This window comes from Prosopis cineraria, unplaced genomic scaffold, assembly GCF_029017545.1.
Source record: "Prosopis cineraria cultivar Desert tree isolate PC_DT_omini unplaced genomic scaffold, ASM2901754v1 PC14, whole genome shotgun sequence".
In the NCBI taxonomy this organism is placed as follows: domain Eukaryota; kingdom Viridiplantae; phylum Streptophyta; class Magnoliopsida; order Fabales; family Fabaceae; genus Prosopis; species Prosopis cineraria.
This window is the reverse complement of record NW_026555345.1, coordinates 21,362,403-21,390,151: the sequence shown is the minus strand read 5'-3', so window position 1 is coordinate 21,390,151 and position 27,749 is coordinate 21,362,403. Positions and strand designations below refer to the sequence as shown.

At 30.1% G+C, this 27,749-nt stretch overlaps 2 protein-coding genes and 1 long non-coding RNA gene across 11 annotated transcripts; all 3 read left to right on the top strand.

Moving 5' to 3' along the window:
- The first annotated feature begins 565 nt into the window (after window positions 1–565).
- On the top strand, window positions 566–2,378 carry LOC129292184 (cell number regulator 2-like). Its single transcript, XM_054929738.1, has 4 exons — window positions 566–715; window positions 828–899; window positions 1,003–1,212; window positions 2,087–2,378. The coding sequence occupies exons 1-4, from the start codon at window positions 631–633 to the stop codon at window positions 2,161–2,163; spliced, it is 444 nt and encodes a 147-aa protein (XP_054785713.1). The 5' UTR covers window positions 566–630; the 3' UTR covers window positions 2,164–2,378.
- A 5,885-nt stretch (window positions 2,379–8,263) lies between these two features.
- LOC129292569 (cell number regulator 2-like) lies at window positions 8,264–10,607 on the top strand. The gene is made up of 4 exons (XM_054930137.1): window positions 8,264–8,355; window positions 8,472–8,543; window positions 8,795–9,004; window positions 10,451–10,607. Exons 1-4 carry the CDS (start codon window positions 8,280–8,282, stop codon window positions 10,525–10,527), a joined length of 435 nt encoding a protein of 144 aa, XP_054786112.1. The 5' UTR covers window positions 8,264–8,279; the 3' UTR covers window positions 10,528–10,607.
- A 7,685-nt stretch (window positions 10,608–18,292) lies between these two features.
- Window positions 18,293–27,269, top strand: LOC129292775 (uncharacterized). Of its 9 annotated transcripts, XR_008588994.1 has the most exons (9): window positions 18,293–18,442; window positions 19,402–19,455; window positions 22,969–23,081; window positions 23,169–23,405; window positions 24,676–24,850; window positions 24,927–25,050; window positions 26,263–26,550; window positions 26,643–26,747; window positions 26,821–27,269. It is a non-coding gene; the product is annotated as an uncharacterized LOC129292775 (long non-coding RNA). The 9 variants fall into 9 exon arrangements; XR_008588991.1 differs by having other exon boundaries at window positions 24,927–26,550; XR_008588990.1 differs by having other exon boundaries at window positions 24,676–25,050.
- The last annotated feature ends 480 nt before the right edge of the window (window positions 27,270–27,749 follow it).

Below are 27,749 nucleotides of genomic sequence, written 5' to 3'. Positions count from 1 at the left end.
GGGATGAGAAAATAAATAATGTTTGGAGAGTTATCTCCAATATTAATTTTTACAATATTCAAATTTGACTTGATAACAGAATTCAATGGGTTATGAGCAACAAGAAACTATATAGAGTTCATGATGTGCCATGTGCAACTTTGCAAGGCCAGCCTTGCACTATTAAAATAGTGAACAAATTCAACATCTATTAAAAAATATGAAGGGAAAATGATTATTGGGTGCAAAAGGATTAATTAATAATAGTTAGTTTTCTCGACAAAATTAAATTTTGTACAAAAAATAAATTATAAATAACAATTCAAATAATTACAAACAAAAATTTCTTATTATAATCTAAGAACTATATTTTATACTTAAATACTTATTTAAAGTATCTTGTTCGACATTTTAAACTTAAAAAAAAATTATTAGGAACCCACCTATCATTAATTTAAGGTTTTGGGGCCTAATTTTCATTTTCTCAAAAACAAAGCCAAAGTCAACCGAAGGAGCTTTCTCAATGGCCTATATATACACAACATACATAAATTCTCCAATTAAATCCATCTTCACAAATAAATAAATATATATATATATATATATATATCATATCTGGCTACATCTTCACCTTCGATCAACTGATTCAAAATGTATGACGCTGATGCGAAAGCTCATCCTCATCATGGACAATGGACCACAGGTTTATGTGGATGCTTCGAAGATCCTGGAAATTGTAAAGCCCTCTCTCTTTCCCTCTCCCTCTCCCTCTCTCCCCCAAATTAACTCACTGTCAAATTCATGTTAATTCTAGCGTGTGTTGTTGATTGTTTTTCATTCTGTTGAAGGTTGCATAAGCTGTTGCTGTCCATGCATTACCTTTGGTCAAAGTGCTGAAGTCATAGACAGAGGAAATACATGTGAGTGATCAGAAATTATAACCTTAATTATTACAACTACTGTGTTAATGTTATATATAGACGTTGATCATATTACTCTTATTATTATCGTGTATATCTGCAGCTTGTGCGTGTGCGGGTTTAGTGTTCTATGCTCTGTCGTACGTGGGATGTGTGTGCTTGTATTCATTCACGTATAGAAGCAAACTGAGAGGCCTTTTTAACTTACCCGAAGAGCCATGCAATGATTGCTGCATTCACTTCTGGTGCACTTCTTGTGCTATTTGCCAAGAATATAGAGAGCTCAGAAACCGTGGAATCGACCCCTCCTTAGGTATATGTATCAAGATTAATGTAATTTTTAGTACTTTTACATTTGGGAGATTAGAGATATTGATTTCGTCTTTTAAATTTAATTTTTATCACTTCGATTCTTAATATTTACTTAGTCTTTCAAGTTTTACATGACAACAAATTAGTTCTGAAAAAAGCTGAAGTATAAATTAAGTTGTTGATATGAAATAAACATGCAGACCAAATAATACATATAAGCCAAATCTCCTAGTCCTAATTATTGATAGTAATTAATGATATATAGTAATTCAGTCCCTCACAAAATTTTCCAACAAATACGTTATAAATATTGATATAAACAATAATTTCATATTTGTGTCTTATTTTTTTTTTTAAGAATTTCATCATGGACCTAACTATTATTCGTTTTTCTTTTTGGGACTTAACAGTTATTCTTCTTAAAATTAAATTGACGTGGTTCTGTGAGATAAGTGGCATGATTTATACTATAAGAATATTATGATTTTGTACATAATTGATTGGAGCAATATGAGCAATAGTGTGTGCGTGCATTCCGTCTTTCTTTTTAAATTTTTAAAATAAATAAATCTCTTGTCTTCAAATTCTGACCCGCTATATTTATAAATCGGAGATATGGTAAAAAATAAAGAAAAGAAGAGATGAGTGTAAAGATCATGAAGGTGAGCTTATGTATATAAACACTCATATTAATATTATTTTAATTTGTATTGTGACACTCCATCCTAATACATGTATATAAATTATTCATTTACTCCGAATGTAGTTAAATATTCTCTATGAACAGTTCATTATGTCAAAAAGCTCTCTTTTATTTCTTATCTCTGTATATTTTCACAAGTTCTAATCCCTGTAAGCGACACACAAAAACACAGGTTGGACTGGGAATGAAGAAAGAATGAACAGAGCCACTCAAGTGCCTCCAAAAGTAGCACCAGGCATGGCTCGCTAGAAATTTCTCCCTCAACTTTCTTGGCTCTTCTTCTCAATGTTCGATTCTGTTCTATATAAGTTCTGTAATTCCTTGAGTTTGTTTAATTTCTTCTGTGTGAAGTGATGATTGATTACGTTATTGGATTTGTATTAATGTGTTATTCGTATTAATTAACATGAATAAAATATATACCCTCCGTCCCAAATTATAAGACACTTTTAGAAAAGATTCAATGTCCCAAAATATAGGACACTTTAATAAAAATAAGGTTTCATTAATGATGGTTTTTTAATATTACTCTTCTCATATATTCTTTTTTCAATATTCTTTTATCAATGAAGTATTAAATGAAGAGTATTTTTGAAAGTTTATTCTTTTATCTTAAAAAAATAAGGTTATAAAGTGTATTCAATGAATTTTATTAGTATGTGAGATTTTATCTAAAAGTACCTTATAATTTAGGATGAAGGAAGTATCATGCTTGTACGGCAAGATGGAGAAAATGTCAAGTCATTTTAGAGTATATTTAATTTATTCTACTTATTTTAATAATCACTATGACATGCGTGTTGCTTGTCTAAACACATATCAATACAATAAAACTACCTTGTGAGATCTATTAATCTTATAATCTTTAAAACTTGTTTAGCTTTTATAAGGCATATTTTTCTGAGATAATATGCTCAAAAATATAAAGGATATTTGGGTATTTCAATATGCAATTAATAATATTTTAAAAAAATATACTTAATTAAGAGCTGTAACTCATAAATTTTTTTAATTAAGACATGACTTATTAAATTAAGGTATACATAAAGAGTATATAATTTAAAAAAATTAAATTTTTTTGCCAGAACAAATTAATTTATTAATTGAAGATATAATTAAATTAAAAATTTCTTACAATTTTAAGTAAAGTGAGTAATGGTTATCTAATAAGTTTCTGAACATTGTGGAGTAAAATGCAAATATATGCACACCCACGCACACTAGTACTCTATTTTCTTTTTTCGCACAAACACACGCTAGTTCTCTGTACGGGTCCGTCTTCGGCACCAAGGTGGTCATCAGGCACAGAAATTTTGGGCCATCTAAATTCAGACTTTTAAAATTTTAATTTTAATTTTATATTTATTAAAATAAAAATTTATAATTTTTTAATAAATATGATCATCATCGATTTAGATAGTACTTATCTAATTTAAGTGATGCAATTTAATATTATAATTTTTATAAAGTGATTATCTACATGTACTTTGAACAGCTCAGATTTAATATTAAATTTTTATTTGCAATGTCTAGATTTAAAATGTTTATTTTTTATTTTGATGAATACAATATTAAAAAATAAAATATATAATCCTTTAACTAAAAATTTTTTAAAAATATTTTTAAAAAAATTACAAGTTAAAAATTTTATATATGAACTATGCAGAATACCTATGAATAATTAATATATAAAAAATATAAAAATTTTAATATTAAATTAGATTCTTCAAATTAAATATAGAGCAAATTATTCATTAAAATATTTATTAAAAATTTTTTATAATTTTTATACATTTTAATTTTGAAAAGTATAAAATAAATATTAAATTAATTCTTTAAATTTTGACCATCCAGATTTTGATTCAGATTGTATCATCTTGATGAGCACTGAAGATAGATCCATACTCTATTCATCCAATCCTATATGTAACTCATTTTTTAGGGAAAAAAATTAACGTAAATTTTTATGAGTCACTTTACATAAAAAGAAGAAGCATTAGATGTTTTCTTTCAAATTTTATTCTTTCACAAATTTTTATGAATAGATTAAGGTTCTATACCAAAGAGAAAATATTTTAAATATAACACATTTAAAAAAGGATAAACTAGAAAAAAATTATTTTCTAGAAAATATCAATAATTTAATTACTTTTTTATAGTTTTGTCATGGTAGTTACATGTGATTTATATATAGAAGCTGAAGAAGTATGTACAAGGGAAGGACCAACTGTAATTAGGAAGAGGCTGTTTTTTTGAAAACATATATTATCAACTTTAATTTTTTAATATTTATTATATTATATATATTACTCTAGTCCTTTGCTTTTTGTTTCCCAATGTATCACTATAGATGACAGTGTTGAGACTAATCCTTTGAGAAATATAAGTGCTAATTAAGAAGCTGTCATCTTCCAAGCAATAATGTTCTCTATATACACCTCTAGGAATCAAACTCTACAATGGTGTTTAATTGGCTCAGACTACTGCTATATGTGCCACACTCACTTAATTTCCTTTGGTCTTATTTATAAGATAAAGATAAAATAATTTTTTTTGGCTTTATTTGTAAGTTGAGAAATTCTTACATAGACTTGATGTACCATCATTCATGCTCCATCCAAAAGTAAATAAATGATATTCAAATGGCATTAAATATAAATTAATATTTTTGTTTGCATATTATTGGTCCTGATTTGTCATATTTCTAATTTTACTCCTAACACTGCAACATACAGAGCGTATTAAAATTGAGTAGTATAATATTTTAAAAGAAGATCGTTAGTTGACTAAAAAAATTATAGCAAATGACCTAAAAATTTAAATAACTTAACTAATATTAAAAATATAAATAGTTTCTTTTACGCACAAAAGGCACAACCATTTAAGTATTGTTTTGAAGAGAAGATCGATTTGTATATAAAAAATAAGAAATCAACTATAAATTTATAAAATCCTAGCTTGGATTGTTAATATTTAAAAAGTAATTTATAAATTTTTAATGAATATTTATAAATAATAATATGTAAATTATTAAATATGAAAATATTTAATATTTTATCAATACTTATTAAATTTTATTTTAATAAGACTTCAAGGTACCTAAAATTGCTAAAAAACGACCTTAAGGTGTCCAACACTTCTAAAAAAAAGTTCAATAGTAAATTAGCACTAAAAGATATTGTCATAGTCTTATTTGTCATTGTGCATAGACCCCATATACATCCACATTAGCAAAAAAAGAAAAACTTAATGGCCTCCTAATAAAAGGGTGTTTTTGAACCTCAACCAAAAAAAAAATATTTCAGGGGCAAAAATTGCCCTGCTTAAGATCATAGGATGTCCAGCGCTCCTGAAAAATAAATATAAGAGCAAAATTACCCTATTTAAGATTATAAAATACCCAATGCTCCTGAAAAATAAATACAAGGATAAAATTAAACCTTAACCCATTATTTTTATAAAAAATAAAGCAATTGAATAAGATGTCTTTATATACTTTATGAATAGTATGATTTTCTATAAGTTATATTCTTTCCTTTTAGAATTATAAGGGCTTTTAAATGAATTATACTCCCAATAAGTTAGATAATTTACTTTAAAATTACACATTCTTTTCATATTTATTCTTATTAAATAAGGTGTCTTAATTAAAAAACTTTATTAATTACACCTCAAATTAATGATATTTTTTGAAAAAAAATTATTAATTACACTTTAAAAGATTCAAAAGGCCTTATATTTTTTATGATATTTTCAAAAAAAATTCTTATAATATTAAATGGAGCGAGTAATTGATAGGAGCAATATGTGCAATAGAATTTTGCATTCCATTTTTTCTTTTTAAATTGTTAAAATAAATAATTTCTCTCTTGTCTTGATTTTTTTCCTTTTTTTTTCCTTTCTGATAACATGTCTTGAAAACTTTCTAATTCCTCTATATTTATAAAGAAAAGATATGGTGAAAAAAAGAAAAATAGAAGGAAAAAAACAGATTAGTGTAAAGATGAACGTGAGGTTATATAAACAAACTTATATTATTTTAATTTGTAACACTCACTTTTATTTCATGAATTTATGGATACACACACACACACACACACAAGTATGTAAATAATTCATTTACTCCGGACATAGTGAAATATTATATGAACAGTTCATTATATGTTCTTTCTAGCAAGTCATGCCCCGTGCTATACGTTTGGTGCCTTTTGTGGAATTCATAGTTGGAAAGTTATGAACTTTCCTGGAAAAATTAAAGGACTGAGAAGCTTGAAACGGTATTCTGCAACTTATGGTATTATTAGCTGATGTTGACTCATCAAAGCATATTTTGGTGAATGCAATTCCATAGAAAATGAAGTTTAACGAAATTGACAGCATCTCTTTCTTTGTGTATTGTTTGGGACGAAGACTTTACAAGTCTCATGGATGGGGCAATAATTTCTTCATCAATATGTCACGAACACTCTTTTTTATTTTTTCTTTAACCAATGAAAAGACTGGATGATTTGTAAGTATTAGAAGACTTGACTATGAACGATGTGATGTGTTAATAATAGATGTTTTTTGAGTATTGTTTGGGACGAAGACTCTACAAGCGTAGAGGACGTGGCAACGTCTTCATTAATTCGTCAACGCACATGTTCTTTTTCTCTATTCTACTTCTACTTTATATGCTAACGCTGTCATTTGGGAAATTTAATGGGTGTATATGTACCTTACCATTGATTTAAGAATATTATAAGTTCATAAAAAAATTCTCAGTATTTTTGCATCTTATATTCGTTTCCTTTTATTGAAACGGTCAATATTAATTGAGTTTAGTCAAATTTAACAGGATGCAAAGCAAGTTCACGGATATTCCTATGTGTATGGAGTAAATGAATGTGAATTGTCTCCCCTGTAAAAGGGCATAATGTATTCAAAAAGAGAGAAGAAGAAAACATAAATGATAAAATTTGAGCCTCCGTCAAATTTTGTCTATAGGGAAATGACAATTATTGTCAAGGTATTAATGATAATTAAAGACTCGAATTATTGAAACGTCATAAAAGAAGTATAATTTTTATTTGAACTAAAAAATAAATAATTATTAAAATTAAATAAAGAAAAAATGATAATAAAATCTCATTGAGTTATGTAAATATCATTTTAATCCATCAAAAATGTTATAATTCTCTTAGTATTTAGAGACTTTTCTATCAGTAATAAATTAATATAAAAGACTAAATTATCCTTGATTGAAGTAAAAATACTAAGTCTCAAAACAAATACTTCGCACCCTTAATTTACAAGTTTTATTTTAAGGTCCACAATTTTTCTTCTTAAACTCACAACAATTTAATAACAATTCACAAGTTCATATTTAAAATCTTGATATTCCTCAAGTGGTACAAATATTAATTTCTATGCGCAAGTTTTATTCTAAAGTTTACAACTTTTCTTTTTAAATTTACAAGAATTCAGTAGCAATTCACAAGTTCACAAATATCTATTCTGAAGCTTGGAATTTTTATTTCAATTAAAGATAATTTGATCTTTTATATTAATTTTTTAATGACAGAAAAGTCCCTAGTGACTTTAGAAGAATAATGGCATTTCAGAGGACAAAAATGTCATTTAAATAATTCAAAGTGATTTTAATGTCATTTTTTTAAATAAATCATTACCAACATATTTCATTGGAACTACAAAAAAACTTAAAACTTCATTAGCTCTGTTTTAAAATGTAATATGTCTTTACCTCTACCCCTAATAAAAATAAAAATAATTATTTTTAATAATTTTTCATAACATTTAATAAGGGCAATAAAGTAAAGATAAATATAAAAAATTAGTGAAGCTCCTTATAAATAGAATCAAAATTAATCTTCTTTTTACCCTATAAATAGGATAAGAGAAATAAATGATTTACAATTGAGAAGATGAAGATGAGAACGAAGATCAAAATTAATTTTCTTTCTGACTTTATTTCGTGACTTGTGAACGAAGTGGCTAAGAATTTAGGGTTTGATTCAATATTTCATATGCTTTTTTATTTAGCTTTACCTTGTCTTTAAAATTGAAATAAAGAAATAATAGATCTTAAAAGGACGGGTCCTTTTAATTTTTCTTCATACTTGAATAAATTCCTTTCCTTCTAATATATTTCTTTTTCTTCATACTAATTAAATATATTGTGGTCCAAAAGTGTGAGCAGTGGTAATGGTTTCATTTAATTTTTGTTAGGTTAAGATAATGAATAAAGAATGAATGTCTACCAATGAAGTGATAATGGATTTTGATTGGAATGGCCTATAAATACACAATACAGAATGTCTCATATATTTACCTACTTCTTCACCTTCAATCAACTGATATTCAAAATGAATGTCGCTGGTCCTCCTCGTCATGGACAATGGACCACAGGTTTATGTGAATGCTTCGAAGATCCTGGAAACTGTAAAGCGCGCTCTCTCTCTCTCTCTCTCTCTCTCTCTATATGAACTTCAATACAGTCATTTCATTATAATTCAAGTGTGTCTTAACGTTGTTGATTGTTTTTCATTCTGCTGAAGGCTTGCTGACCAGCTGCTTTCCATGCGTTACCTTTGGTCTAAGTGCCGAAGTCATAGACAAAGGAAATACATGTGAGTGAGAAATTATAACCTTAATTATGATAATTTGTGTTACATACAAATGTTGATCATGATGTTAATTAATAAAATCCTTTATATTAAGCATGCTTGATGGCAGTTAACTTCACCAAAATAGTTTAAGCTAACTGATTAAACACTACTTTTAATATCCATCTTCTAACTTGTAAGCGTAGGAGATTTATTTGACTTCTTTATCGCTAATACATAATAATATTACTATCATTATATATGTATATTTGCAGCATGTCCCTGCGCGGGCTTCGTGTTCTGTTGCATGGCGTACATGGGATGCGTGTGCTTGTATTCGTGCACGTACAGAAGCAAACTGAGACGCCTTTTTGACTTACCAGAAGAGCCATGCAATGATTGCTGCGTTCACTATTGGTGTACCGTTTGTGCTATTTGCCAAGAATACAGAGAACTCAAAGCCCGTGGACTCAGCCCCTCCACGGGTATGTTTTATATATGTGTGTATATGAATATATGTACGTATGTATGCTCCTTTTTGTTCATAACAATTGATAACTAATTCACAGTTATATTAAAAAAAAAAGTTAGTTAGAATCTTAATTTTTTGAAAAAAATTATACTTCCTCCGTTTGTTAATACAAAGTAAAGTTAACCAACTTTATACTTATTAAAAAATGACAGTTAAATTTTTAAAATTGTTTTAAAATATGCAGTAAAAGAGCAAATTAAGTTCTAAACTATAGATTTAAAAGTGGCTGAGACGTTAAATTTTTTTTTATAATATTCTTCTTTAATTTTTGAAAATGATATAATCTGGTCTCTCCCATTAACAACAATTTACTTTGACTATTATTTGACTAAAAAGTGACAAAAAATAACATAAAAAATTACAGAAAAAAACTGAAAATCACATTAATAGACCAAAAAATTGTAGAAAATGACTACAAGAAGATTTTATTGATCATTTTTATTAATTTTTGAGGTTTTTTTATTTTATTTTTTGGTCAACTAACGTTCAAAATTTACTTTTATTAACTGTAAAGGCCAAATTACACTGTTTTTAAAAATTAAAGAGAAATATTTGCACAAAGAATGAGTTTAGATCCCTAGATTTATAATTTAAGGGGGTCAATTTGCTCTTTTTCCTAAAAATTTATATCTTTTCAATTTTATTCTTTTTTACAATTAATAATCATACTAAATTGTACTCTATATTAATAAAGGGATGATATGGTGAAAAAATAAAAATAGAGGAAAAAATATGAGTGTAAAGATGAACGCATGAGGTTGTATAAACACATTTTAGATAGCGCTTGGATTGATGGATTTAGATTTTAGATTTGAAATCTTGCATTTCAAATCCCTGTATATCTAATTTTTTTTGTTTAGATATTTTAAAAAATTTCAAATGAGAAAGAGAGAAGAATTGAAATTCCAAACAAAAATTTAAAATTTAAAATGTGAAGAAAAGATATGAGAGTCAAAGAAATATTAATAGTGAAAATCTGAAAAATGTTTAAAGTGATTAGAATTTCAAATGACTTGGATGTAAATTAAACTTGAAATTATAAAAGAATTATAATTTGAAATGGATTTGAATTTGAAATTATATTTTTTTAGATATAAAAGGAGGAATTTGGTCCAAATTAAATTCAAATCCCCATTAATCTAAACACACTATTATATTATTTTATTTTAATTTGTAACACTTACTTCTAAACTCATATGGATATACAATACACACACATGTATATCGATGTATGTATATACAATTTAAAATGATTCATTTACTCTGAATATTCTCGCCCTGAAACAGTTCATTATGTCCAAAAACCTCTTAGTTTTTCTTTCTTATCTGTGTGCGTGCGTGCGTGTGTGTGTGTGTGTTGACAAGTTCTAATCCCCGTAAGCGATGCACAAACACACAGGTTGGACTGAGAATGAAGAACAAATGAACAGAGCCACTCAAGTGCCTCCAAACGTGGCACCAGGCATGGCTCGCTAGAAATTTCTCACACAACTTCACACAACTTTCTTGGCAATTATACTTTCGTCTCCATCTGCGTTTGATTCCATTGTGTGTAATTCCTTTGGTCTGTTTCTTCCCTATGTGAAGTACGTTGTATTTGTATTAATATGCATATGCATATGAATAAATAAAATATAGGAAGAATGACAGTAAAGTTTCAAAATAGAGAATTAATAACAATTAGGTCCTGGAGACAATTTTCTAAAAAAATATTAAATATTAATTCAGATAGTTTCAGTTATAAATAAGACATTTAAAGTCTAAATATAACTCATAGTCTACAATATAATTGCAATTACTGTTTACAATTATCTGAATTAATATTTACAATTTATTTTTTAAAAAATTTTGTCGGGACCTAACTGTCATTAATTCCCTATTTTAGGACTTTATTGTCACTTTTCTTAAAATATACCATGATATGCATGATTGAGAAAATGTTGAATAGTTTTATATGATATTAAATTTCTTCTGCTTATATTATCAAAATAGGCAAATGAAAAAAAAATGTATCACGAAATGAGATAATTACTCTATGAAATACTTAGGGGCTTGTATAAGTTTTTTTGTGAAATTCAAAATAATAGAAAGTGAAATTGTTAAAACCGAAAATAAAACTATTAATAACAAATGTAAAGTTGTTATTTGTTGATATAAGAAGCTTGGTTGTTAGTTTAATCATACAATAACCAGCGTGTTTCCTATTTTAATAACTTCGGCTTAGTTATTAATAACTTCAACTTATAAGTATAAACAGTACATCTAGCCATAATTTTAATTTCGTTATGCATTAACAATAACGCTTGCTCTATATATGTATATATATTTACAACTTTAAGTTCATTGTTAATTACTTTAGTTTATATTTTAACAACTATATATTTCTGTTATTCCGTAGAGGATCGAAGATGTTATTTGGTAAAAATATTTATGATATGTAAGTCCTTGAAAATTTCAGAGTAATTACCTCATTTTGAAGTATTTTTTGTCATTTGTTAAGATTTATTTATCATTTTTCCCAAGTAATTAATCACCATATAACATGAGTATTATTCGTCTAATAAACACGTATCAATACAAGTAACTTGTTATCGGTGAATCTTATAATCAAAGTTGTTTTATTTTTATTGAGTTTTCAAAGTGTGCATATATAGTAGTTATTTAATGAGTTTCCAATTATAGCAGTACACGCTCAACAAATGCCATTGCAACTTTGTCATGCGAGGTCCCAGATTAATTTACATTTTGGAGCAAACAACAAGATACACAAAGTAATTTTAAATCATTAATTACTTTCTTTCAATTTTATCATTTTGCAATTCTGAATGAATAAATTAAAAAGTCATGTGTGGGAGAAAATATTCTTGAATATAATGCATTTATCAGTTGTAAATTGGAAATTTTTTTTAATTAAGTCTGTATCAATAATTTAATTACCTCTCTTTAATTTTGATAAGATAGTTAAAATTGACTTTTATATAGGAGTGGAAGAAGTATAAAAATATATAAGCATTCCATCCGATCATATTTATAAGGTAAAGAGAGAATGAATTTTTTTCCATATATATTAATTAGTCATGACATTAAATTTTTATTAGAAGTTTCTCCTTTTATCCTTTATTAAATCTTGGTTAGAGAAAATATATTATTAAAATATGCCTAATTATTTTAAAAGGGGCAAAGTAAAAAACCTTTTAAATTTCTAGACAAAGTTAATTTCTAAAATTTTATTTTTCAAACATTTGCCTGATTATTTTAAAAGGGGAAGAGTTAAATATTTATTAGAAATTTTTGTTGTGATTTTTTTTAAAGCAAAGAAAATAGAAAATTACATTACAATAAAAAGATTACATTATACAAGGCATAAAGTCCATGGAAAAAACTAAATATTGAAAAGAAAATATCAACACGAACAAGTCTATGTAGTGAGAAAGTATATGTTCTTGGAAACAATGTGAGTAGAACCTAAATGAACCTACGCAAGGCAAACTGTGATGTGAATTGAAGGAAGTAACCTAATTCCATTGACATGTGTTTTTTTTTTTTTTTTGAAAATAATTATGATCATGGGTTGAATCAGTTGATGTGGATCTACAATGGATGAATTTACACTGAAAGAACATAACTTTAAATTCATGTACTTTACTCAAGTTTTATTATAGGTCTTTATATTTTTATTGTTTAGTATTCTAATTTCCTCCATGAGCAGTGTTATAGGGACCTAAAATACTAAAAATAAAAGTGTAAAGATCTAAAATATCTCTCAAAAAAAGTACAAAAAATTATAATAAAATTCAAATAAAGTGTAGAGACTTAAAATTATAATTTTTCATGTACACAAAAGTAAATTTATCAGAATGATAACAGAACAAATTGCATCAACAAGACCTTCCTGATGATGAAGTTTATTTAGAATGATAATAGAACAAATTGCATCAACAAGACCTTCCTCATGATGAAGTTTATTTAGAATGATTGGCAATCATTCCACAATACTCATTAGAGCTAAAAGTTGAAGTATGAAGTGATGAAAGGCATACAAACCATAGAGTGAACGGAAGAAAGGGCATTGAGCAAAAATGTTCAGCTTTATCGATATCACAACCAAAAGGACAGTGAGTTCTGTTTAGTGAATGATGTTTTTGCAGAACATCTCCCAAGGGCATCCTTTCACTTTGAGAAAATTATTAAAAATGTATTTAAATTTTGTGACTTTGCAAACTCTTGAAATTTCTATTGATAATTGCTTTGTTTCTTATAATGTTGATAGGTGCAACTTGCAAATAATCTCTGGTTGTGGTTGGTTTTGGTTACTAAATGAAAACGTGTCAATACTATGATATGGGGAGGGACACACATCATCCAATTGCGACCCAACTTGGTGCACACATAGCTAACTGAAGGAGCAAGACAGGGACACGTATGATTATATGTATGACGAAAATCTCGGTTAAGTCTTTGAAAAAAAAAAATAATGACAATTAGGTTTTAAATAAAATTTTTTGAAAGATAACTTGAAAATATTCATTAAAACAGTTACAAATTTAAGAATTTTAATTATACATAAGATAGTTAAATTCTAGTACCCATGGAAAAAGAACTCAAAAGAAAATTAATACTTTTAACCCTACAATAAAAAGGCAGGTCAGATAGTAAATGGGGCTCACATGTAATTCACATGGGCAGATCATGGTGACATTGATGGTTCTATGATGGAAGGATAAAGTTGTTATAAAAAAATAATTTATAAAAAAAATTATCTCACTTATCAATACAAGGTACCTAATATTTAAAAAAAATTAAGAGAAAAATGATCTTTAACCCTTATAATTAACTTATATATGTAGAAAATATTAATCATTTGATCCTTGTAATTTTAACTTAATTATAACTCAATTCTTAAACTTTGACTTATTATAATTCAGTTCCTAAAATTTTAACTTCATTATAACTTACTCCCTAAATTTTGACTCTTACAATTCAATCGTTATATTTTTAATCATTTAAACATTTATTCATATATTTTAAAAAAATAAAATTATAAAAATCAAAATTATGTATTTCCTTCTTAATGGTAATAAAATAATCAGCACATATCTTTTTATTTTCTTTTATTTTGTTGGAATAGTTTATTTCCTACTGAATTTCCAAGTTTCTGGGCATTGAATAAAGGGTTATCTACATTTTAACGTTTTTGTCAAATAAAAATGGGAAGACCGACGATTGAAAAATGTTACTGTAGCAATCTTGATTGATGGACAATTTTTCATTTATCATTCTTCCCCTTGGATCTCTATAACTGATGCCTCGTTTTCCATTCTATAATTCCCGCGCTGTTTTTCCCTGTTGCATTGAGCTGAAAGATAACACTAATAGTTGTGATTATTTGCTTTGTAGTAGTGCAAAGAGCATGTCACAAGTATGGAACACTATCAACTATATTTTCTAGCTTGCTTTTTTTTTTTATTAAAAGGCCAAAATATTTTAAAAATTTTTCGTGTTCTCTCTCTTCTACCCACACCTCAGTTTCTTTTTCCTTTTTCTTTTTTTCTTTTTTTTTTGCCCCCTAGAAAAATACAAGACAGCTAGCTATAAGCTAGTAAGGATAAAAAGACAAACAAAGAAAACTAGGCAGCTTCAGTAGGATAGTTCTCATTACAGTCATTCAGCATTAACGGTATACACACTTCAGGAGGCTCATGTAAGAACCACACGGATCAGGGGTCTCTCCAATTTTTTCCCTCCTTTTTCCTCCACTTCCCCCATCCTCACCATTCATTAATTTTATCATTTAAAAAAATTATTTAATAAAAAAATTTGAATGGTGAGGATGGGGGAAGTGGAGGAAAATGGAGAGAAAAGAAGAGGAGAGACCCCACTTCCGAGTTCACACAGCCCTGGAGGAGTACTGTGCCAATTTAGCTAAAGCATCAGCACACATATTTGCTTCACGCCGGACATAGGATACTGTGACGCCCAAATGTTCACAGATGGCATTTTGTACTTCTTCTGATATCTCCTCAAAAAAAGGATGGTCCATAGATACCCCTCTAGAGATAAAATTTTTAGCCTCTAATGATTCAGAAACAATGCATGCTTTACTAGTTGCAATATTCTTGCAAAGTGCCACACCACCTCCAATAGCTTTAACTTTCTGCCACTGTAACAAGTAAGTTCCCCATGTTATACGTGAATCCTTGAAGCCAATCACCTCTTGAGTTTCTAGCTAGTCCCCCACACGCTGCATTATTTTGCATACTCCTTGAAGCATCCATATGTATCCAGGTTTCACTTTGTAGCGGGATAATCCGATTCTGAACAAAAATAGCATCCCTGTCTTGGCAGTGAATATTAACATTACCTATATCACGTTCTTCCATCAATGTCCTTCTGCAAGCTTGGATGATATTGTCAGTGTTATATCTAGTGCCCTCAAAAATTTCCTTACACCTCATTGTTCATAACAGCCAGCATAAATGCCCAAACCCTTTGATCAGCCAATTCTTGAAAAGATTTCCTCCACTTAGATGAGGCGTTCCATTTGATCCACACCTGTTTGTTACAAGAGAAGAAAATGTCATGAAAAGGAGGGCTAAGAAGTCTCTCCCAAAGCTGTTTGGCTCTCACACAGTCTCTTAAAATGTGTATAACACTTTCCTCACTCCCACACTCAAACGGACAATTTGCATTTTGTGTTTGTCCTCGCTCTGCTCTTAGGAGGTTACTAGGCAGTCTCTCATGTAGGACCTTCCAAAGAAAAACTTTCAATTTTTCCAATAAAGGCCATTTTCATAAACATTTCCACACTTGACTAGGGCCTTCTGATGCTGTACCTTCAAGGAATTAGTAAGCACACCGGACATAGAATCTACCATCCCAACTATTCACCACTAGAAACGATCATTCTAGCCATTAAGGTCAAGCTTGACAATCATGATTTTCTCTACAATGTCATTAGAAAAATAATTTTTCAGCAGTTGCCAATTCTATTGTCTAGATGGATGAAGGAAGTCATAGACTTTGGTTTGAGGATTAAAAGGGTGATGAAAATTGGAAACATAGCCAATCAAGGGCTGTTCTAAAGGAGCCCAATGATCCCATCAAAAAATTTTCGTGGCTCCATTTCCTATTTTCTTACTAACTTCCTACGCGAATTTTTCCCATAAGGCAAAGATGCTATTCCAAATATGAGAAGCATTTCCCTTCTTGGTCACCGTTGGTATGACTACCGTCCTCACTTGTATTTAGCTTTAAGGCATTGAACCCAGAGTGAGTTCTTATTGCAAAGGAGGCCCCAATAAAGTTTCATAAGGAAAGCTTTATTTTGAATATGAAGATCTTTAATACCAAGCCCCCCAACATTCTTGTTGCCTTTAATAGTCTCCCAAGCTATCATATGCATTTTCTTTTGATCTTGTTTATCAGTCCAAAGAAAACCCCTACTTATCTTTTCAAATTCCTTCAGAACACCTTTAGGTATGAGCATTGTCTGTATGAAGTAAGAAGGAAGGGTTGAGATAATAGACTCAATCAAGACCGTCCTACCTGCCATATTCAAGAAGTTAGTCATCCAAGAGAATAGCCATTGTTGAGCCTTCTAGTTGAGGATAAAGAACATATTCTTACTCATCCTTTTGTGAATAAGTGGTATTCCCAAGTATTTTCCCAAATCTCGGGTGAACCCTACACCAAGACTTTAACTTATTTCAATAGCCTGTTGGAATCAGATATTCTCTGAACAGAAGAGTCTAGTTTCGACAAGGTTCATCCTGTGTCCATAAGCCTTATAGAAGGTTTCCATAACTCTCTTAATCAAAGAAGCTTGTTTCAAGAGGCTTCAGAGAATAAGATAAGATCATTAGCAAAGAAAAGATGTGATATGGCAAGACTTGTAACAACAAATTTGAGGGGTTTTCATTTTTTGCTCTCACAAAACTAGTGAATAATCATTTCTAGCATTTCCATACATAGAACAAAGATATAAGGGCTCCAAGGGTCACCTTGGCAGACCCCTCTAGAAGGCCTAAACTCTTGAGAATCTCACTACTAGAAAAATACAAATTAGTGAGGGAATTTAGCGATTGATTGTCTATTCCTCTCTAAAATGTTTAATTGGCGAGGAAATTAGCAAGGAAATATTTATTTCATACCTTGCCTAAAAATTAGCAACAAAAAACAGCGAGAGATTGTCAATTCTTCTCTAAAATAAGATAATTAGCGAGAAAATTAGTAAGGCATTTTTATACCTCTCTAAAATGAGAGATTAGCGAGGGATTTGCATTCCTCTAAAAATAAGATAATTAACGAGAAAATTAGCGAAGAATTTTTATACCTCTTTAAAATGAGAGATTAGCGAGAGATGTTGGGGGGATTTTGCATTCCTCTCTAAAAATAAAATAATTAACGAGGACATTAGCGAGGCATTTTTATACCTCTCTAAAATGAGAGATTAGTGAGGGATTTAGCCAGGAATTTTGCATTCCTCTCTAAAAATAAAATAATTAGCGAGAAAATTAGCGAGGTATTTTTATACCTCTCTAAAATAAGAGATTAGCGAGGGATTTAGCAAGGGATATTGTATTACTCTAAAATAAGATAATTACCTAAGAAATTAACTAGCCATTTTTATGCCTCTCTAAAATGAGAGATTAGCAAGGGATTTAGTGAGAAATTTTGTATTCCTATCTAAAATAAGATAATTAGTGAGGAATTTTGTGAGGCATTTTTATACCTCTCTAAAATGAGAGATTAGTGAGAGATTTTATATTTCTCTCTAAAAGAAGATAATTAGTGTAGGATTTAGTTAGGGATTTTGTATTCCTTTCAAAAATAAAATAATTAGCAAAGTATTTTTATATCTTTATAAATATATAATTAGCCAGGAAATTAACAAGAAATATTTATACCTTTCTAAAAATATATAATTAGCTAGAAAAATATGGAAAGATATTTTTTTATACTTCTCTAAAAATAATTATATTAGCAAGAAAATTAGCAAGGTGTTTTTATGCCTATCTAGATTGACTGATTGAGATAATTAGTAAGATATTTTTATGATTTTTCACTCCTCTTTATAAAAAATTATATTTTTTAATACTTCCATAATTTTCTCAATATAAAATTTTATTTTTTTCTTAATTTTTTGGGAGTAAAATTCAAGTTGAGCACCACTGCTAACATGCATTCCCTCTATTTTTTTCGGCAGTCGAAATATGGATTCATAGCTTTCACCGGTCAGAGCTCTAAATTTTCCAAACCCTCGACACTTTCTCACTGGCTCTTTGTTCTTTTATCTCTTGTGGTTTCTTCTATTCAGTCGCTCCTTGGCAAGATTCCTCTTGCGGTGACAGTGCTCCTCAGTTCCTCCTCCTACGATGACATCCCCAGATCAGTATGCTTTCTTGTAACCCCTCTCTCTTTTTCTCTCCTTTGTTTCCAACCTCTATCATCAAAACCTAGTCATATGTTCCTCTGATTTTTCCCTTGAATCATGTTCGTTCCCCTCTTTTCTGCTTCGGTTTCCCTTTATGCTTGAGTAATTTATTTGTGAAGAGACAGACTTAGATGGAGTGGAATGATTTGTGGCTGTTCTATCTCTGGTTTTGATTTTGCTTATCGATAATTGATTTTTCCTACCATTAATTGAACTGGGAACCTTTCAAAAAAGGCAATAATGTGACATGAGTTTGGTTGATAGCGCATGGCTGGCATTAGACTATTCTGAGAATATATGGTCACTAGGAGATGCAATATCACGCTTTTTGCCTAACCAACAATACCCAAAAAAAAGAAAGAAAGAAACAAAAAGAACCCTCTGAAAAATAGAATTAAAAGGAAGTTATTTTAGTTGGTTGCTGAAATTTGTGTATGCATGATGGAAATAAGATACTTTTGTTTGTTTTTCTCACTCTTTTTTCTTTGTTTGCCTGATTGATTTCAAATTTGACCATGATTGGAAGAAGATTGAAGCATTTGTTGGTTCAAAAACTGTAATCCAAGTAATTATCCTAGAAGGGAAAGGGAAACAAAGAATATCATATCATTAGACATTGGGTGCTTTTGATTTCATTTGATATAGTGAAAAAATCTGATAAATCGATTCTTGAATTTTTTACTTCAGTTGTATGGTAGAGTGTCATTGCTTTGATTTCAAGATTGGAGATAAGCATTAAAATTGAAAAATTGCTGATTGTATTATATCTGTAAAAATAGTATGGTCTTTTATGATTGAGGTGAATGCAGCAATTTATCTGTTCTTTTTATGTAGAATTTTTTTGTGGAAATTATATGATTTATTAGATTATTTGAAAGCTCTATAATTAATTATAATTTGAACCGTCTATGATATAGGTGATTTTGAATTGAATTATATTTATTGAGGCACTTGGGGTTGAGCTAAAGGAGGTAAGCTCAATGACACATGATTCCATCTTCTCTTTAAATAAGTTGGGGTCAATTTTTACGTTTTATTCCCTCATGATACACAGATTTTTTTTTTTGAGAATTCAATCTTCAGATATTAACTAGCAAGTTTGGAATGATTAATATCATCCTCCAGATTTATGGGGAGATCATTAATATAGTAGTTATCGTAATTACTGAATTTTAAAATTCACATTTGATTCATTCCTTTTATATGTGTGTTCCATTTAGTATCAATAAAGATTGACCTTTTGTCAGTAAGCACATATAAAACCTCTAACCAAAAATTTCCTAGCTGCTGAGAATGAAAGTTACAAGAATATCTTGCCCAACACATGAATATGATTCCCACTGAGTAGCAACCCAAAAAATTGCAAATGCCAAATAGACTAACATTACTGCAAGTGAGAAAATAGAAACCTCCTCAACCTTAAGAATATTCATAGTCTTCCTCCCACGTTTTGGATATATTCAGTACATAAAACAAACAATATGGTTGAGAAATATAAGATATCAAAACTAAAATGTTTTAGTTTAACGTAAATTTAAAACAACCCAAGATTAGTTAGATGTTGATTCAAAACTAAAATTAAAAAATAGCATCATTTGACATATATCCCTAGCTTCTTCTTCTTCTTCTAGTTTTTTCCCCAGTATAACTGCTAGCTTACATTAATCAATGGAAAACATACACAAGATGGCAATACATGTCCCTCCTGAGCAGTGGGCAAATTGGAATTCTAGACTGTAACATAATAAAATACAAAACTTTAAGATCTTGGATCAACTTCTTCAAAGAGTTAATATACAAGGCTCACTAAATTAATGCTTCTAATAAACAATTATTTATTTCGCATGCTTGGCTGGCTCCCGTAAGTTCTGTAAATTCTTGTTTTTTAGTGCATACTTATATAATAGCATTTTGAGTTTGTTATAACTTGAATACTTTTCAACTTCATCCAGTTGCAACTTACTCTTGTTATGTTACTCAAGGTGTAAAAGTTCATTATCATATTATTAATATGTCTTGTCTTTTCCCAATTGTGACTTCTTTAAGCAATCTTTTATAAATTGATACTTGTCTTTTCATATGAATTACAAATATATTGTAATGTTAGCAATAACTTTTCATATGTAAGATGAGCCACATCCTATATAATCTTGTCATTATATTTTTTTGTATGTTTATATCTGTTCATACATAAAAATTAATTGGGTTGATTGGATCTAAGTGAAATGGTTAGAGCACATTCTCTAAGCACTCTTTTTATTTCTTTTATAATGTAGAAAGCATGAGGGGTGATAGAATTTGGATGTATAATAGAAAGGATTAAAGTAGAAAAGGGGTAACAAAAGAATTTGTCAATGGTGTAGATAGTTTCTTAGAATTTGCAATATGTCAAGATAACTTTGTTTCTGATGGCAAGATAAGATGTCCTTGCTCGAGGTGTTATAATCGACACTTTCTTGAAATAGATATTGTCAGAACTCACCTTTATAAACATGGTTTTGTGCCTGAGTACTATCAATGGGTCTCCCATGAAGAATCTTACATAGCTATGGATAGGGCAAAATGTAATATCAATTGTACTTCTCAATTGAGCGAGGAAAGTGTGCCCATTATAAATCCTTATCGTAGGATGGTTTTAGAAGCTGCTGGTCTTAGTTTTAGTCCAAATGTATTTAATGGGGATGGGATTTTTGTTGGAGATGAAATGCTCAGAGATGAGGAAGAGCTTCTTAATTGTGAGGCTAAGAAGTTTTATGAAATGTTAAAAGGTGTAGAGGAGCCACTTTTTCATGGGTATAAGACTCATTCTACATTATCCGTGGTAATAATATTGTTGAATATCAAATCTAAATTTAACTTGAGCGAAAGTTATTTTAATCGCATATTGCAACTAATCAAAGAACTTTTACCTAGAGATGCAAAGTTGCCTAATGACTTGTATAAGACAAAACAGATGGTTAGTAAGCTTGGACTAGGGTATGAGAAGATACATGTGTGTGTCAACAGTTGTATTCTTTATTACAAGGAACACAAAAACAAGATCACTTGTCCTAATGTGGTTATCCTTGTTATAAACCTAGGAAGAAAGGTGATAAACAGAAGCATAATATACCTTATAAGGTTTTGCGATACATGCTTCCCACCCCTAAACTATAAAGGTTATATATGTCATCAAAAACATCTGAACACATGACATGGCATACAACAACTCATCGAGAGCAAGGGGTGATGAGCCATCCATGTGATGGGGAAGTATGGAAGCATTTTAATCAATATCATCCTTCTTTTGCTGCAGAACCTCACAATGTTCGATTAGCTATTGCATTTGATGGTTTTAGTCCTTATAGACAAATGTCTCATACTTATTCTTGTTGGCCAGTAATTGTCACACCATATAACCTTCCACCAGGAATGTGCATGAGTACCCCTTACATGTTCTTAACTCTCATCATTCTCGGTCCAAAGAGCCCTGGTCAAAATATAGACTTATACGTGCAACCTCTTATAGAAGAGTTGAAAACATTGTGGGAGGTTGGTGTAGAAACATATGATTCTTTTAGGCAACAAAACTTCCAATTACGAGCTACTGTTATATGGACTATAAATGACTTTTCTGCTTATGGCATGTTATCTGGATGGAGCACACATGGCGTTTTATCTTGCCCTATATGTATGGATCAAAGCAAAGCATTTTACTTGAAAGAAGGGAGAAAGCCATCTTTTTTTTATTGTCATCGTCAATTTTTACTAAGTGAACATCCTTTTCGAAAGGATAGGAAGTCATTTAAAAAAGGTAAAGTTGAGAAGTCATCTCCTCCAAGAAGATTATCAGGTGAAGAAGTTTTGGAAAAAGTGTGTCACTTTCCTTCTGTTATGGAAAAAATTGGGACAAACAAGCTTTTAGGTTTTGGGGATGAACACAATTGGACCAAATAGAGTATATTTTGGGAGTTGCCATATTGGCACACAAATCTTATAGACATAATCTTGATGTGACGCACATTGAAAAAAATATGTTTGACAACATATTCAACACTGTCATGGATGTCAATGGTAAAACAAAAGACAATGTAAATGCAAGAAAAGATCTTTCTTTGTATTGTAGTCATCCAAATTATGAGTTGAAAATAAATGTTGATGGTAAGATTAGCAAGCCTATAGCACCTTACACCTTAGGAAAGGAAAAGAAGAAGATGGTATGTGAATGGGTTACAAATTTAAGGCTTCCTGATGGATATGCATCAAATTTATCTAAATGTGTTGACATTCAAGCTCTTCAAATGTCAAAAATGAAAAGTCATGATTGTCATGTTTTCATGGAGAAGTTGCTACCAATTGCATTAAGGGACTTAATTCCAGAGGCAATTTGGAATGTCATAACTGAAGTTAGCATGTTTTTTAAAGATTTATGTTCAACTGTGTTGCAAGTAGAGCAAATGCAAAAGCTAATGGAGAATATTGTTGTCACACTTTGCAAATTGGAGAAAATATTTCCCCCAGGATTCTTTGATTCCATGGAACACTTACCAATTCATCTTCCATATGAAGCAATGGTTGGTGGTCCGGTACAATATTGATGGATGTATCCATTTGAGAGGTAAAATGTTCAAATTATTTATATGAAAAATATGGTGATATTATGTGTCAATCTATTATAAATGACTTGTATAATGCATTTATGTAGGGTTTTACATGACTTGAAAAAGATGGTAAAAAATAAAGCTCGTGTGGAAGGTTCAATTTGTGAAGCTTACTTGATGCAAGAAATTTCAAACTTCTATTCATATTATTTTCTTCCTCACATTGAAACCAAGCTAAGCAAAGTAGGTAGAAATGATGATGGTGGTGAGGTTACTGCACCAGATGGATGCCTTTCAATATTTACTCATCCAGGTCGGGCTAGTGGAAAGATGTGTAAAAGGTATTTAAGTGATGAGGAATTCAATACAGCTATAATATATGTGTTTTTAAATGGTGTTGAGATTGAGCCATTTTTGAAGTAAGAGTATCACATGAATTAAATATTATATTTAATTAAATATCTTGGTATATGAAATTGACACGCCTATGTGAAAAATGTAGAATTTTTGAAGATCAATTGGTGGTAGAAAATCCCAACATAACTGAGGAAGAGATTGAGAGGAAGACAAACAATGAGTTTGCAAAGTGGCTAAATACATATGTCAGTTTCAAAATATATCATTTAAAACATTATTATTTTTACTTCTTATATCACTAACTTTTATTTATGTCCCTTACTTTTAATAGGTATTTGATCAAAAAAATGGTGTACTTGATAGTAGAGTGAAGTACTTGGCTTTTGGTCCTTTTCGAGAAGTGCATACATGGCATCAATATAATGTCAATGGGTACAGATTTCATACAATGGCATATGGCTCAAATAAAACAATCATGAATAGTGGTGTTTGCATTAAAGGAAAGTGTTATGGTGATTTGGAGAATGACTATTATGGGTTGTTAAATGATATAATTGAATTAGAATATCATAACTCAAGTTTAAAAAGAACAACACTTGTGTTGTTTAAGTGTGATTGGTTTGACCCTATTATCAATGGGGGATGGAAGGTGTATAAGCAATTTGGTCTAGTTGATATTAATCACAAAAGGATGTTTATGAAGTATGAACCTTTCATATTAGCTGAACAATCTCAACAAGTATATTTTGCTGAATATGCTTGTAGGAAAAAGGAGAGAGCTGATTGGTGAGTTGAATATAAAGTAAAAGCTAGAAGTATGATTGACTCACCAGATTTGGTTTATCAAGAGGATGAAGTGTCTGAGCTGATTGAACCTGATGTAAATGATAGGCTTAATCATTTGAGTGTAGAAATTGAACATGAAGAGAAACTTGTGGATGTTCAAGATCTTAATTGCGAAATAATTGATGATCAACGGCATTTAAGTTGTGGAGACACAGAAGAATCTGAATTTGAGACTCAAGAGGAAGATAGTGAAGAGGAAAGTGATGAAAATATCTAATATAAGGAGGAAGATGAAGAATCAAACTAATAAAGTATATTTTCTAACATAATTTAGTATAAGCTTATTAGTATTAAATCTATTTGCCAATGTTTATTTATTGCATTAATTTATTTATTTTTTTCACATGGTAAAATTAACTTTTTAATTTGCTTATATGTTACTAATAGCTTATGAACTCTTTTCTATAGCAATGCCTAAAGGAAGAGGTCAAAGAGGAATATTAGAAGGTAGAGGATGCAAACATGCTGAAAGGAGTGAAGATAATTCTAGCACACCATGTAGCCAAGAGTATTCAGAAGAAGTTGTGAACACACATGCTGGAAGTGTTCGACCACACTTATGTGTTGTTGGGAAAGGGGATTCGTATGCTTATAAAAATTTCAATCCCTATTCTAGATTTATTTTCAAAAATGTAACTTAAAAGCATTTTATTTTGCAGGTTATCCCCACATGATGCAGTTCACGATATCACCAGAATATTTAAAAAATCATTCTCAAGTGCCTGGCTCACTTGGACTTCCATCCTATCTCATGTTAGAGACCAATGACTTGACGAACTAAATGTATGTTAATTCTTCATTTTTAATTGTCATGGATAAATCTGGAAAAACATGGATAACCTGATCCTTGGGACCATTTAGCTTTAATTGTCCTTTTCTGTTACACACACACATGGTGCATTCTTGTAGTATTATGTTGGCCTTTTTTTAAAACCCCCTTTTCTATATATGCACAGTTCCACTCTAATAAGTCAAGTTAGTCATGTTGCGTGTTTAACTTTAGTGTTTCATTTTATCCTAACTAATTTTGGATTATTTGTTCGAGTTCAAGTCTTACTTGGATCAAGAAATTGGTGTTTTAAAGTGACTAAAAATAGGACGTTGGCTTATGCTGACCATAAAATACTGGTTTTGTATTCAGCAGCCACAAGAAGTAAGAACAATATAGTTTGAAGTTTATGTTATTCCTCTTCTCCTTTTTATTATTCTCTTAGAATATACAAACATAAAGCTCCTTGTTTTCCACTTGAATACTGGGAGAAAAGTAAAGAAGGTAGAAACACTAGTTTACATATGCATAAAACCTCAACAATAAGTCACCATAGATTAGAACCACCAGAGGTGCATGTATAACTACACTTGATTGACGTCAAGACCTGGTAAAAAGGACCAAAAGGGTAAAAGTCATACTCTTTATCCACTGCATCCGCATTTGGAATTGGAAATGGTGGTTCAATTTCCCAATTTTTTGTGTACAGGGTACTGTCAGTAGTTGCCTTAGTGATAATCTACAATAAGGATGAAAAATCTAATAAAATTATAGAGACAAAGTACAAACATAAACAATCTTTCAAATGAGTTTGCATATTATGCTAAAGTTCAATATGAAGAAGCTGTGTACTTTTACTTTCCTTTATATCTCTTATCTGATTGTCATATACTAGTATCCTTTATGTTGTATTTCTGTTCCTACTTTTCCGCTACTGTTAGGATAAGTTTTATTTTATTCAATTTTGTAAGCCTATCTCTTGGGATCTTATAGGAAATAATTAAGGAAAATAACTTGTTTATTTTGTTTTGTAAATAAAGTAAAACTAACATTCAAACATAAGTACTCAACTCTTGAGTTTGATATATTTCAGCTGCTTTTCTCTCTTCATTATCTATATTGTGTACATGTATTGGTGTATTCTTATATTGCTTGCTCTTTGTTCCTTACTCTACTATTAGACTATTTTCTATAACTTTTGAGCTTATGTGCTACTTTTAATTTAGAGATTATATCATTGGGAGGAAAATGAAACAAAGATAATAAGATATGCCTTTAAAGCCATTGGCTCTAGACGACTCAGTGATATTCTTGGTAAAGAAAGGAAAAAGCATAGGGAAAATGAAAATTATGTTCCCAATTGGATAAGTGGAGCTCACTGGAATGAACTTGTGCAATATTGCAATACCCCAAAATCCAAAAAGATTTCAACAATCAATTCAAACAATAGATTGGCAAATCCATCTCTTCATACAGGAGGATATATTCCCACACATTTGCATGCTGCAAAATTGGTAAGTTTTAATTTGTATAGCTGTAAAATATGTTTCTTTGCATTATTATTGATTTGATACTAACTTTATAATAATGATTATTATATTTGTAGGAAAAAAGCACTGGAAAGAGAGTGATGTTGTCCCAATTATATGTGGCTACACATAAGAAAAAGAAAGACAATTAATGGGTTGATGAGAAATCAAAAAACACTTATGTAAGTTTAGATTCTCAAACTAAAATGATATCTTCATGTTTTGATTATTTATTAATTCATTTGAACTTTTTAGGTGACATTCAAGAAACATATTCAACAAGCTATTGGAATTTTTGAAGAAATTATTGAGGAGGAAGATGGACAACAAGGAAATAGTGATGCTGCTGTAGGACTTGAAAACGAACATGCAGGGGAACAGCCAACCCAACAAGTTGCAGATGATGACCTTCTTCAAACTCAAGCCTCTCTCCCTTTAGAAAAAGTGGCTCAAGCATGGTTGAAGGCTATCGGGGGAAAAAAGTGGTAGAGTTTATGGATTGGGATCACATGCTGTTGTAGTATGTGGCTTTGCTGGCAACTCTGTATTCCACATTAACAATGCTCCATCTCCTGCTGCTCCCTAATCTACAACTGTAAATAATGTTGTTCAAATGCCTGTATTTGAAGAAGCTGTTAACCGTGCTGTAGAAGTAAGGGTACAACATGTTCTTGAAGAAAAGATGAACCAAGCATTAGATCAAAGATTGTCAAATATGAGACTTTCAATACAACAACAACAAACAACAACAACAACAAGCCTTTATCCCACTAGGTGAGGTTAGCTACATGGATTGCAAGACGCTATTGTGCTCTATCATTTATCAAGCTTTTAGGAATATTATTAATTAAGAGATCGCGTTCAACAACTTCGAAGAGTGTTCTCTTAGGCCTTCCTCTACCTCTCTTAATCAGACTCAAAGTTATATATTCCACTCTTCTTACTGGTGCCTCCCTTGGTCTTCTTTGTACATGCCCAAACCATCTCAACTGATTTTCTACCATTTTTTCCTCAATAGGTGCCACCCTCACTTTTTCGCGTACGTGATCATTTCGAATTTTATCTTTAAGTGTATGTCTGCACATCCATCGTAACATTCTCATCTCTGCTACTCCAACTTTATGCTCTTACTGTCCCTTTAGAGCCCAACATTCACTACTATATAACATTGCCGGTCTGATAGC

Bases quoted from the DNA above. Each gene is read 5' to 3' on its own strand.
- LOC129292184 (XM_054929738.1), top strand. From the start codon at position 631: ATGTATGACGCTGATGCGAAAGCTCATCCTCATCATGGACAATGGACC. The intron at 716-827 runs GTAAAGCCCTCT...ATTCTGTTGAAG, and splicing joins CTTCGAAGATCCTGGAAATT to GTTGCATAAGCTGTTGCTGT. The intron at 1,213-2,086 runs GTATATGTATCA...ACAAAAACACAG, and splicing joins TGGAATCGACCCCTCCTTAG to GTTGGACTGGGAATGAAGAA.
- LOC129292569 (XM_054930137.1), top strand. From the start codon at position 8,280: ATGAATGTCGCTGGTCCTCCTCGTCATGGACAATGGACCACAGGTTTA. The intron at 8,544-8,794 runs GTGAGTGAGAAA...GTATATTTGCAG, and splicing joins CATAGACAAAGGAAATACAT to CATGTCCCTGCGCGGGCTTC. The intron at 9,005-10,450 runs GTATGTTTTATA...ACAAACACACAG, and splicing joins TGGACTCAGCCCCTCCACGG to GTTGGACTGAGAATGAAGAA.